The sequence below is a fragment of the Chlorocebus sabaeus genome, chromosome 1 (genome assembly GCF_047675955.1).
Source record: "Chlorocebus sabaeus isolate Y175 chromosome 1, mChlSab1.0.hap1, whole genome shotgun sequence".
NCBI classification, from domain to species: Eukaryota; Metazoa; Chordata; class Mammalia; order Primates; family Cercopithecidae; genus Chlorocebus; species Chlorocebus sabaeus.
In genome coordinates this window covers 18381762-18395482 of record NC_132904.1, presented here as the reverse complement: position 1 = coordinate 18395482, position 13721 = coordinate 18381762, and the positions used below count along the sequence as shown (strand labels likewise).

The 13721-nt window shown below is 40.2% G+C and overlaps 1 protein-coding gene across 4 annotated transcripts in view; it reads right to left on the bottom strand.

Moving 5' to 3' along the window:
• Nucleotides 1–13721, bottom strand: part of CKAP5 (cytoskeleton associated protein 5) — a 99424-nt gene that overhangs the window by 41395 nt on the left and 44308 nt on the right. For all 4 annotated transcript variants that reach the window (XM_007999933.3, XM_037999411.2, XM_037999409.2 and 1 more), the window contains exons 10-18: nucleotides 13324–13413; nucleotides 13046–13210; nucleotides 12024–12152; nucleotides 10818–11000; nucleotides 8321–8434; nucleotides 7930–8040; nucleotides 6536–6628; nucleotides 2316–2501; nucleotides 1126–1220 (exon numbers count right to left, since the gene is read on the bottom strand). In XM_007999933.3, coding sequence (XP_007998124.2) covers nucleotides 1126–1220; nucleotides 2316–2501; nucleotides 6536–6628; nucleotides 7930–8040; nucleotides 8321–8434; nucleotides 10818–11000; nucleotides 12024–12152; nucleotides 13046–13210; nucleotides 13324–13413 — 1166 coding nt within the window. The remainder of the gene's footprint in view (nucleotides 1–1125; nucleotides 1221–2315; nucleotides 2502–6535; nucleotides 6629–7929; nucleotides 8041–8320; nucleotides 8435–10817; nucleotides 11001–12023; nucleotides 12153–13045; nucleotides 13211–13323; nucleotides 13414–13721) is intronic.

The following is a 13721-nucleotide window of genomic DNA, read 5'->3' as shown; positions in this document are numbered from 1 at the left end:
ACAATACCCTCACCTATGGGAGAACACCACAGATAATAACATAACAAACATCAAGCCTGTAATCCCAGCACTCTGGGAGGCCGAGATGGGCGGTTCACGAGGTCAGGAGATCGAGACCATCCTGGCTAACACGGTGAAACCCCGTCTCTACTAAAAAAAATACAAAAAAACTAGCCGGGCGAGGTGGCGGGCGCCTGTAGTCCCAGCTACTCGGGAGGCTGAGGCAGGAGAATGGCATGAACCCAGGAGGCGGAGCTTGCAGTGAGCTGAGATCCGGCCACTGCACTCCAGCCTGGGCGACAGAGCGAGACTCCGTCTCAAAAAAAAAAAAATTTCTTTGCTATTTGAGTCAGTTCTAGAATAGTGTTTTTTCAATCAGTAGAACTCAAAATACCCTTTTACGAGATATTAACAGGCATGTTGCAAAATGTAGCATGGCACAGACAAAGGCAACATAGTATAGCAGTTACATCATTCTTTCTCCAAACCAGAATGCCTGGATTAAAATCTTGGTTTTGCTACTTTCCTAACTATGATGGGCCCAAATTACTTAAACTTCCTGTGCCTTAGTCCTCATCTACAAGATAAAGATAACATAATGCCTCACACAGTTTTTATGACGATTAAATCAAATGAATTATGATTTAGAAAGTGCTTTTTAAAAGTACCTGGAATAAAGTAAACTGTATAGTTTTGTTTTAAATAAACAACTGTGCTCTATATGCAAATAAGTTTGGGAACAGTGGGTTAAAGTTAAACAAGCTCTTCTATTGAAGATTTCTGAGAGCATTTCATTCGTCAAGGCATACTATAGGTCTTTAAACAAATGTAATTTTATACAGAAATTTCCTAATGTATTTGACTAGAAATTCTTGGAACTGGATTTTCTGTGGGACAGCTATTAATGCTTAAGGAAAAATAACTTAGAGAACTCTTTCAGTGAATATTAAAATGCAGGAACACAAGCCAATATAGACCTTTGAGAACAAAGGTAATTTTATTTTATATAGATGGGACAATCCAGCTCTCACGCTTCAGAAATAAGCAGCAATAGCTACGACGAATCACGACTTAGAAACTGACAGAACATTTAACTATTTTCCACTTGATTTCGTTCCGACTTACCCAGAAAAACCAAATTCTTTTATGGCATTTGATAGCCAATTCAGAGTTTCTGACTGATTTTTGGGATTCTTTTGTGAGAAAGCCATTGACACAACCTGAAACGGGAAAACCAACAGATCTGTGTTTTATCTTGTATTTCTTATAGAAATACACATGGCATTAAGGCAGATGTGCATTAAACATAGTTTTCTGATGCTAAAACAACTGCAAGAATGCCTTAAGAACAAGAGTTAACCTACACAAGAAAATGAGGTGAGTGACAGTGGGACTAAAAGGCATTCTGGACTGTTTATAGCTTTTCAGCAATTACTCTGCATTACAGTATCTTTTATTTTTAGAGACAAGGTCTTGCTCTGTCACCCAGGAGTACAGTGACACAATCATCAATCATTGCAGCCTCAAGAGCTCATGGGCTTTCACTGTCTATAGAATGTTTCGTTTGTTTGTTTTGAGACAGTCTCACTCTGTTGCCCAGGCTGGAGTACAGTGGCATGATCTTGGCTCACTGCAATGCCTGTCTCCTGGGTTCAAGTGATTCTCCCGCCTCAGCCTCCCTAGTAGCAGGCATTACAGGTTAATTTTTATATTTTCAGTAGAGACGGGGTTTCACCACGTTGGCCAGGCTGGTCTCAAACTCCTGGCCTTACGTTGTCCTCCCGCCTCGGCCTCCCAAAGTGCTGGGATTACAGGTGTGAGACCCTGTGTCTGACCGAATATTTTTGACTAACATAAATTTTCATCACTAGGCAATAGAGTATTTTTAAAGGTAAAAATGGAAATGCAGTATCAAAGGGCCGGGTGTGGTGGCTCATGCCTGTAATCCCAGCACTTTGGGAGGCCGAGGCAGGCGGATTACCTGAGATCAGGAGTTTGAGACCAGCCTGGCCAACATGATGAAATCCTGTCTCTATTAAAATTCAAAAATTAGGCAGGTGTGGTGGCAGGTGCCTGTAATCCCAGCTATGCAGGAGGCTGAAGCAGGAGAATCACCTGAACCCAGGAGGGTTGCAGTGAGCTGAGATTGCACCACTGCACTCCAGCCTGGGCGACAGAGTGAAATTCCATCTCAAAATAAAATGCAGTATCAAAAAAGATTTTACTTGAGAAGATAAAAACTAATGTTTAATTAGTAAGCTTAAAGTTTGGGTAAAAAAATTAGGAAAACAGGAGGAATAAGAGTTCTGTGTTACCTGTTCAGCAGTCCACGGTAACATACAGGCTTCAGCTATTGCTGTCATAGCTTCTTTTGCATTGTTCCCACATTTCACATCTCCAATCTTGTCCACAAGGCCATCTAATACAATCTGAGCTGACGTTTTGGAAAAATTTCCCTTCTGGGCAATCAAAGCAACTATGTGAAGCTTCATTTGCATCACCTGAACAAGGATAAGTACATAAAGTTAGGAGCAAGCCAAGGACATTTATTTATTTACTTGTATTAACAGCATGTAACAGATATGACATGGTCAGGGACAGCTGAGAACACAACTAAAGTAAAACGAGGATTTTAAACAAATATGCAAAATAATTTGTATCCTTTAATTGTTACCAATTACTTAACTGACAGTGAAGAGAGGGGAAAAAAAGCTACTCAGTGTTCCAAAATATTAACAAATAATATTGCACAGAAAGTTTATGAATTGAAAAATCTGATTTTTAAATTTTCCTCCTCTTATGATTATTTGCATTTAGTACTGAATACACATCCTAAAATACACAACAAATTACTACTGACTGTATAACTGAGAATTACTACTAGGGCTGCCTACAAAAACACTACAACCCTCTTATACACATACACAACACAGAACTTGAGAGATTTTAGAGAACTTGTTGGCTTTTAAGTAAAAGAATAAAAACATCTGTGGAAAATAATTTAAAGATATTATTGTGATGGCAGATCTATGGGATTAAGGACCCCTTTGCTCATAAATATTTTTCTTTGTATTGTGTGAATATTTTAACTTTGTTAAGCCACTAGAAATTCTATTATACAGATTCATTTAGGTGACAAATACCCCCACTTATTTATTTATGTATGTACGTATTATTTGACAGATTCTTGTTCTGTCGCCGGGGCTGGAGTGCAGTGGTGTGATATCAGCTTACTGCAACCACTGCCTCCCGGGTTCAAGTGATTCTCATGCCTCAGCCGCCCAAGTAGCTGGGATTACTTATAGGCACCTGCCACCACGCCTGGCTAATTTTTGTATTTTTAGTAGAGATGAGGTTTCACCATGTTGGCCGGGCTGGTCTCGATCTCCTGACCTCAAGTGATGTCAAGTGGATATCACCTCAGCCTCCCCAAGTGCTGAGATTACAGGCATGAGCCACTGTGCCCAGCCACACAAACACCTTCTTTTAAAATGCAATTATCGCCTGGCTCATGCCTGTAATCCCAGCACTTTGGTAGGTTGAGGCGAGAGGAATGCTTGAGCCCGGGAGTTTAAGGCCAGCCTGGTCAATATGGAGGGACGCCAGTTCTACAACAAGTACAAAAATTAGTTGGGTGTGGCCCTCGCCTGTAGTCCTAGCTACTTGGGAGGCTGAGGCTGCAGAGAGACATGTTCACACTACTGCACTCTAGCCTGGGCAACAGAGTGAGACTTTGTCTCAAACCCCCAAAATTTGACATAGCAGGCGTGTGAAAAAAATAAAAATGTAAAAAATTTAAAAAATAATCCCAAATCAAAAAACGGAACAAAGAAATGTAATTATCTTGAGTGGGACTTCTGCAATTGTAGAGTCAATACCTCTGAAAAACTGATCTTCCTTAAAAGCAACATAGAACAGTGGCAAAAACTATACAAATCAACTTACCTCACAACTTTGACAATTAAAAAAGGCTTGTAACAATACAAGAACCATTTAAAGACAGGATGCTAAAATTTCAGTAAGGACAGTGAGGTTTCTGGTGATTTAACTTGCCTTGTTCCCCTTTTCTTCCAGCTCCACAGTAGCCTTCAAAACCTGAAGTCTTGTAACCATAGCAACTATGAAAACCAAGAACTGTGCAGCCACTGGCAGGTGTGGGGACAGCTCAGGTTTGGACTTCCTCAAAAAGTTCTGACCCAAAGTACTGTCTTTTCTGGCTGCTTCCTAGAAAAGCTCCATTTGAAGGGCCTGTTATTTGACCGGACTCTAGCTAGCTCAGTGGGAAAAGCCCTATCCCAGGAATTTTGTTGAAAACAACAAAAACAGTGAGTGGCAACTGCTTAACATCTAACATCAGAGCTGTGTAAGTCCACAATACCAGTTGGGGGAAACCAGCTTGGTCAAAAACATAAAAGGATCTAGGGAATAAGATATCCACAGAGGACTCTGAGAATCTAGAAGGTCGTGCGAATATTCAAGGTTGTGTGTATGCCCAGGAAAGACTGAAAAGGGCCCTAATCTCGGATCTCTGACTGACCTTCAAGACCTTGCTTTAAAAGTGAATTCCAGGGTAAAGCTGTAAAGTGCCTGAGTATCTCTGGCATGAACCAGCGCGCGCGCGCGCACACACACACACACACACACACACACACACACACACACGCCCTTGGCAGAGGGTGGGAGACAGATCATATTGGTTCAAGGCATTTAAGAAAATCTGTCCAGTCATTAAGTTAACTCGTCATTAAGTTAACCAAGGAGAGAGTCTTTGGTGGCTGAAAATCAAAATCACAATGAGATTACACTTCATACTCTCTAAGAATTTGAGAAAAAAATTAGCAAGGTGTAGTGATGCACGCCTGTGGTCCCAACTACTCCGGAGGCTAAAATGGGAAGATCTCTTGAGCCTAAGATGTCAACGCTGCAGTGAGCCACGTTTGCACCACCACACTCCAGCCTGGACAACTGAGTGAAGGCTTTTCTCAAAAAAAAAAAAAAAAAAAAAAAAAAAAGTGCTGTGAGAGCAAGAAGACAACTCACAACTCAAGAATCTTTTAGAATATTTAGCCTTTGTGGAGCTGGCCTATACGAATAAGGTGCTACGTAACCTATGTAACACAATCTAAGGGAAACACAGTGTATGAGAGAGCTAAACATCCTAGAGGGAAAACAAGAGGTGGCGGCAGAAGAGAAACCAAAAAGAGACTAGCAGGATGCCAAAAATAAACCTGATACGTTTCAAGTTTGTTTAGCATGAAGTCTATTTTATGTACATCTAGAAAAAGAGAAGGAAACTTTTTCTCATTTTCCTTCCTGCACCACTTTCCTCTACTTCCCTCTATACCCACCCCTTAGACTAATAACTTGGTACTGCTAAATTTCAGCTCTATTATCAGTTAATGGGGCTACACAATTGATTATATGGTAAATTTTCATTGGCAATTTAAGGACTGCACTTATTTTTTATCCCATCAAATAAAAAAGCTATCTCACTGTTTATTTCTCCCTTGAATATGTAAAGATTAGATAAGAAGCCTTCTAGGCCTAAAAGTGAGAAGAAAAAAATGCATATATCTAAATTATACAAATTATATATGGATGTATATATTTACATATTTATACATATATAAATCCCTAGTTATATAAAGTTATACAGTTAACCCTTGTACAACACGGGTTTGAACTGCAAAGATCCACTTATGCATGAATTTTCTTCTGCCTCTGCCACTCCTGAATCAGCAAACCCCTTTTCTTACTTTCTCCTCCTCAACCTACTCAACATGAAGATGATGGGAACTGAAGACCTTTATGATGATCCATTGCCATTTAATAAACAGTAAATATGTTTTCTATTCCTTAGGATTTCCTTAATCACATTTTTTCTCTAGCTTACTTTAATTGTTAAGAATACAATATACAATACATGTAACATACAAAATACGTTAACTGACTATGTTATCAGTAGGGCTTCTGGCAACAGTAGGCTATTAGTAAAGTTCTTGGGGAGTCCAGAGTTATATGTGAAGTTTCAACTACACAAGGGGTAGTGCCCCTAATTGCCACATTGTTCAAGAGTCAACTGTAGTTATGTGTTCAATCAAAATGCACACACCCCATTGTTCATTAAAAATCATTACCAAGCCGGGCACGGTGGCTCATACCTGTAATCCCAGTACTTTGGGAGGCCAAGACAGGCAGATCATCTGAGGTCAGGAGTTCGAGACCAGCCTGACCAACACAGAGAAACCCGTCTCTACTAAAAATACAAAACTAGCCGGGCGTGGTGACGGGTGCCTGTAATCCCAGCTACTCGGGAGGCTGAGGCAGGAGAATCACTTGAACCCAGGAGGAAGAGGTTGTAGTGAGCCAAGATCATGCCATTGCACTCCAGCCTGGGCAACAAGAGTGAAACTCCATCTCAAAAAAAAAAAATTAAAAAAAAAAAAATTCATTACCAAACCTATTCTATTACTCCATAGGATGATGTAATGTAAATTACTTCAATAAAAGATATCAAATCTCACATTTTAAATACCTGAAAATTAGTTTCTTTCCATCCAGGTTTCTTGGCTAGCATCCTCACTAATGCCTGGCATGGCATTTCAGTTCGGTCCATTAGCTCAACAGCCTTGAAGTAAAATAAGAGAATAAAAGAGTTAAAGGGTTAAAGATTAGTTCCAAAGGAAGAATAAATACCAAAGTCAAGTAAGTGGTTACCTCTGAAGGAAGGAGTGGAATAGAACTGAGAAGGGTTATTGAGGGAGCTTATATAGCTCCTGCTGTTATGCTTTATTTCTTTGTGTTTTTATGTCTATAATGCTTTATTTCTTAAGCTAGATGGTTGGTATATGGCTGTTAAATTAGTATCACTGAACATTTATCTCACATTTCAGGAATTCACAAAAAGTTTGCTCCATGCAAAATAATAGTTTTCATTTGCCTAGTGTGTGGCAGAAACTGCTTATACATATTTTCTCTTCCTTGATTTTCCTAAAAACAGCAAAGCAGAATAGATTCAAAGTTCTAAAGTATTGAATATTAAAGATGTACAAACTCAGATCTAAACCGAATGGGCAGCAGAAGCAGGACTGGAAGGCTTCTCTGCCTTAAGTGACAGTGCTCTTGCAGTTGCTCCTTACCCTTCCTCATTAGAATCACCCGGTATATGCCAAAATGAACTGCCATGTTCTTTTACAACACACGTTTTTGAGAGGTTTTGTCCAATTCTACCAAGGAATCATGATGATAAAGCCGGAAAAAAGTACTGGATGAGGGATGGTTTAAGTAGAGAGACCTATTTGCCTAGGAAGTTTATGAGCGAGTACCATAGTTAAAAAATTAATCTAAGCAAGACTGGGCTGGGTGCGGTGGCTCATGCCTGTAATCCCAGCACTTTGGGAGGCCGAGGTGGATGGATCATGAGGTCAGGAGATCGAGACCATCCTGGCTAACACAGTGAAACCCCATCTCTACTGAAAATACAAAAAATTAGCCAGGCGTGGTGGTGGGTGCCTGTAGTCCCAGCTACTCAGGAGGCTGAGGCAGGAGAATGGCGTGAACCCAGGAGGTGGAGCTTGCAGTGAGCTGAGATCACGCCACTGTACTCCAGCCTGGGCAACAGAGTGAGACTCTGTCTCAAAAAAATAAATAAATAAAAATTTAATCTAAGACTTATAATTCAGAATAAGAATATAATTTTCTTAAGTATTAAGTCATGAGCTTATAGAGGCCATAGAATACTGATGTTTAAAGATAGCAAACACTACACAGCTACAAGAAATAAAAAGTCCCACCTCATCTTTAATGCCATGAAATGTGTTCGCTGGTTATAAAACACAGCAATTAGGACAAATTCTTTATTATCAATTTCACTGCTTCCATATAATCTGATTTTCTTTCATACTCAATTCATCCCTATGCACTACCTACCTTCTGGAACTCTTCCATACAAGCCAGCCTTTCTTTCCAGTTACTGCTGTCAAGAAGCTGTATACAGGTAGGGGGAAGAACAGCTGAAGCTTTTTCTTCACATACTTCTATCTGTAAGATACAAAAACATATTAGAATTAGGAATTGCTTAAGGGAACAGATGACAAAAATGTAAACATACTCCAGTCAAAGCTTAAAGAATATTCCCATGGTATGCTATAGTTTCTGAGGCTTCTATTATACTTTGATAAAGGAGACTGTCCAAGGCAGTTTCAATAAGCTAAAAGATATCAGTTAACTGTATGTTGTAGAACCCACCAACAACTCCAGTCTTCTCATAGGTCTCACTTTGCAGGGTTCATGAGTTTCAGGCTCAGTGTGTAATACTGACCGAGAGCTCAGGCTCCACTATTTCTTTAGTCTCCAGTCCTTTCTTGTTCTTGGTTCCAGTATTCCCTGCGCCTCCCGGTGCAGCTGGTTTCCCCTTCTTCGGTGGCCCACCAGCCTAAAACAATTTAAAAAATAAAAATTAAACCACTTAAGGATTTAAAATGGTGGAGTTATTTTTTATTTTTTTGAGACAGTGTCTCATTTTGTTGTCGAGCTTGGAACGCAGTTGCACAAGCTCGGCTCACTACAGGCTCAACCTCCTGGGCTCAAGGGATCTTCCTTCCCACCTCAGCCTACTGTGTAGCTGGGACCACAGGCGTGTGCTACCATGCCTAATTAAAAAAAATTTTTTTGTAGAGACAGAAAACATGGTTTTGCCGTGTTGCCCAGGCTGGTCCCAAATTCCTGGCCTCAAGTGATCCTCCTGTCTTGGCCTCCCAAAGTGCTGGGATTACAAGCATGAATCACTGTACCCGGCCTAAAACAGTGGTTTTAAAACTTTTATTGAGTCATACTCCCTCAAAAATTTGATTAAAATGAGGGATTACCCCAAAATAAACATTTTTTGTACCTACAAAATTTAGCACAGTTTCAAGGTCAGACAGAACCCCTGAAGACCACCCATGGGGTAATCTGTAGACCCCATATTGAAAACTTGAATTTAGAATTAATGAGATAAATGAAACAAAAGAGATGGCCAGAAATTATACTACATTTACAAATTAATTTGAGAATGACATCCCTATACCTTTTTTTTTTTTTTACATTTATTTGGGGTTGGTTTGTTTTCTGAGACAGGGTCTTGCTCTGTCATCCAGGCTGGAGTGCAGTGGCCCGATCACGGCTCACTGTAGCCTTGACCTCCTGGGCTTAAGTGAGCCTCCCATCTCAGCTTCCCAAGTAGCTGAGCGCAGTAGTTCACACCTGTAATCCCAGCACTCTGGGAGGCTAAGGATCCCTTGAGCCCAGGAGTTTGAGACTAGCCTGGGCAGTATGGCAAAACCCCATCTTTACAAAAAATACAAAAAATATTCATTCCACTCCAGTTTTCAAAAGTCCCAAGATACAAAAGCAGAATATGTACGGGGGGAAAAAGTCACAAGAAAATAGTGTATCACAGCCGGGCGCGGTGGCTCAAGCCTGTAATCCCAGCACTTTGGGAGGCTGAGACGGGCGGATCACGAGGTCAAGAGATCGAGACCATCCTGGTTAACACGGTGAAACCCCGTCTCTACTAAAAAATACAAAAAACTAGCCGGGCGAGGAGGCGGGCGCCTGTAGTCCCAGCTACTCGGGAGGCTGAGGCCGGAGAATGGCGTGAACCCGGGAGGCGGAGCTTGCAGTGAGCTGAGATCCAGCCACTGCACTCCAGCCTGGGCGACAGAGCTACACTCCGCCTCAAAAAAAAAAAAAAAAAAAAAAAAAAACAAGAAAATAGTGTTATCACAATGTACACAGCAAATGATAACTATATTATGGCAACACGCATCACCATTCACATTGTTCCTTCTACCTATTTTGGATATTTGTTATGAAATGCCGCAAACCTAAAAAGAAAAGATAAAATAACAGAGGACCAAATTAGTCTTCAGCATCCAGAGCTGTTCTGAAACTAATGTTATCTTGAATATATTCCAATATTTTAAGTTGTAGTTAGCAAAACTAAGGATGCCAGTTTTCAACTAAATGGAAGCCTGTAATACTTACCATATCATATCAACAGTATGGTTTTGTTGGTTCATAGTAATAACCCCATAAAGGGATTTATATTCTAACCCTAAAAACAGAAAATTCTGTACTCTTTGATTAACTACGATACCTCTTCCGGATTTTTCTCTGTAATAGCATTCTCTATATGGAGAGAGATACTTCAAATAACAAATCTACTATTCTTTTTGTTGTTGTTAACAGACATCAATTTTTACTTATTAATTGACAGATTTTTTGAGGCTGGGCATGGTGGCTCATGTCTGTAATTTCAGCACTTTGGGAGTCTGAGGCAGGCAGATAATTTGAGATCGGGAGTTTGAGACCAGGCTGGACAACATGGTGAAACCTTGTCTCTACTAAAAATACAAAAATTAGCCAGGCGTGGTGGCAGGTGCCTGTAATGCCAGCTACTTGGGAGGCTGAGGCAGGAGGATTCCTTGAACCTGGGAGGCAGAGGTTGCAGTGAGCCGAGATTGCATCACTGCACTCCAGTCTGGGCAACAGAGCGAGACTCCATCTCAAAAAAAAAAAAAAAGTTAAGATAGTAAATTTTATGTTAAATTGACAAAACACACTTCTGTGCCTTTGTTACCATTTTTATCTCTATTAAAGCTTCAAATAGCTGAATTTATTGCTGGAATATCCTATCTTCATTAACAGATTTTCTGCTGTATTTTTAATGTGGCAAATGAATTCATTTATCAAACAAAATAATTTTAGAGGAACAACCATGAACCTGAGACTCACACCCTTCCTTACTAAATTCTATTTTCAAATAATCTATTAACCTTAGCAGCAGGTGCCTTTTTTAGAGGTCCTGGTTTGGGTACAGAAATGTCCTTTGTGTCCTTATCTCCTGCAGCCCCTGAAGCAGCAGTCCTTCCAGGTAGAGGTTTGAATTCCTTCTTATCAGCAGCTAGTCCGGCTTTCTTACCATGTATCAATTCTACCTTTTCTGAACATTCTTTGATCTGGAGAATGAAAATGAGATGAACATCATTAAGCCCAACTTTGAAACATAACCACTATGTTATTACATTTCTAAACCACAACTACAAGTAAGAATTCAGAGAAATGGCTGGGCAAGGTGGCTCAAGCCTATAATCCCAGCACTTTGGGAGGCCGAGATGGGTGGATCACTTGAGGTCAGAGGTCCGAGACCAGCCTGGCCAACATGGTGAAACCCTGTCTCTACCAAAAACACAAAAAAATTAGCCGGGCATGGTGGCAGACGCCTGTAATCCTAGCTACTTGGGAGGCTGAGGCACAAGAATCGTTTGAACTCAGGAGGCAGAGGTTGCAGTGAGCTGAGATTGTGCCATTTGCACTCCATCCTGGGCGACAGAGTGAGACTCGTTGCCAGGAAAAAAAAATTCAGAGAAAAAATTTCCCTTTCAACAAAGATAAATTATCCACACTTTTCTGGCAGTAGGTAGGCATATGTAAGATATTAATGACATTTTATTTCTTTACAAATCAGAATTGTAATAAACTTAAAATGACCACATCGTTTACGGAAGACATTCACATATAGGAAGGTAACTTTCTGGACTTTAGAAATAAATTTATTTCACAGAACTGTTTTCATCTTCTCTACAGATTGGTCACTCAGCTTTTTTTGGTTACAATTTGAAAGATATTTCTACTATTATCACCATCATGGCCTTGAATGAAACTTAAATTCTCAAAAGCTATGTTTTCAAACTCTAGGTGTGAACTACCAGTGGAGAATGAAATAAATTTCCTGAGGTGATATCAGCATTTTTTTTCTTAGTAAAACAACAGACAAAATTGAAGACAAAAAGTACCAGCGAGCATCCTCCAAAACTTGTTTCAAGTATGCATTTCTTTCCTACTGTAAAGGGCAATTTTAAAAAAAATCAAGAAATCCCGATCAAAAGAATACCAGTACTCTCCAATTGTCAAGAGACAAAGCCATGATGCAAAGAGACAGGACTGTTGTCCAAATTTAGTCCAATCCATTACTAACCTACCTTATCAAGCTTGAGTTTGTCCACATCAGCTAAGAATGGGTTTACTGCTTTCTCGCCAACCACTTTCAAAGCAGTACCCAATGCTTCAAATGCGGCATCTCTGACTTCAGGAGCAGAATCATTGATGTGCTATAGTTCAGAAGTAAGCAAAATATTAATGCAAGGTATTTTAGGCATTATTCATTTTAATTCAGACTGATGGTTGCTGGATAAAGAATTTGCTTTTTACAATTTTCTGAAGCTAACTGTAGCTTTCCTTGTGCCAACTGACAGTTCCTCTTTCAAAAATTCTTTCTGGGCCAGGCACGGTGGCTCATGCCTGTAATCACAGCACTTTGGGAGGCCAAGACAGGTGGATTACCTGAGGTCAGGAGTTTGAGACCAGCCTGGCCAACATGGTGAAACCCCATCTGTACTAAAATACAAAAACTAGCCAGGCATGGTGGCATGCACCTATAATCCCAACTACTCAGGAGGCTGAGGCAGGAGAATTGCTTGAGCCTGGGAGGCGGAGGTTGCAGTGAGCCAAGATTGTGTCACTGCACTCCAGCCTGGGCAACAGAGCTAAACTCCATCTCAAACAAAAAAAAACAAAAACAAAAACAAACAAAAGAATTCTTTCTGGGTTAAGGAAACCCTTGGTAATCCATTTAGCAAAATTAAGTGCTTCCTTTTCCTCTTACCCTCTATCTAAAATGACTCATTCCCAGATGATCTTCAAATACTCCACATTTGATGCCTATGCTTGGCCAGATCCAGCTGAACACCAGTATATGGGCCAAGTAAGAAACAAAATATTTAACAGTTAATGGAATCATAACACTAACTTGTGCTTTCTTTCAAGAAGAGGAACACAGTTATGAGAATTTGGATTCAGTTTCCAAGCTGCAAAGAGTCTGCTCCTCAAAAGATTATGACCTCTATAGTCTGAAAGTCAAGTAGTCACTGTACGTAATTAGCAGGAAAAAAATCCTGCCTAGGTATAATTTCAATATTCCCCCAATTTCAAGGAGAGTCTGTACCTTAAGTAGTGCAGCACAAAAGGGCTTTAGCAAGCTCTTTGGCAGGGTAGAAGCAGTGCAGTGGCGGAAACTTCTTGCAATAAAAAGAGATGTCTGCTGCTTGATGGTTGGATTTTTATTATCCATTACTGCTAAAACATCCTCACTGATGTTCTGTAGCGTGGTCTTTAGAAAGAAAATGTGCTTAATGAACTTTTTTCAATTGTAAAGAACAATCAAAATATTATATTGACAAACTTTACTTTAGATAAAACTACAAACTCATGCTGTCAACTTACAGTAAGGAAGATTGCATCAATTGCCTCCTGCAAGGCTTGTACCACTTGAGGTTTCTTCTCTTTGAATTTCTCCAAGATGGTTGGCACAACCTGTAAAAGTGAATGGCTAGAACATTATTCAGCAACAAAGAGGAATGATATATTTATGTACACCAGAACATGGCTGAACCTTAAAAATAGTATGCTAAGTTTAAAAGAAGCCAGTCATAGGCTGGGCACAGTGACTCACGCCTGTAATCCCAGCACTTTGGGAGGCTGAGGCAGGTGGCTTGCTTGAGGCCAGGAGTTCAAGACCAGCCTAAGCAACAGAGTGAGATCTTGTCTCTACTAAAACAAACAAAAAAATTAGCCAGGTGTGGTGGTATGTGCCTGTGATCCCAGCTACTTGGGAGGCTGAG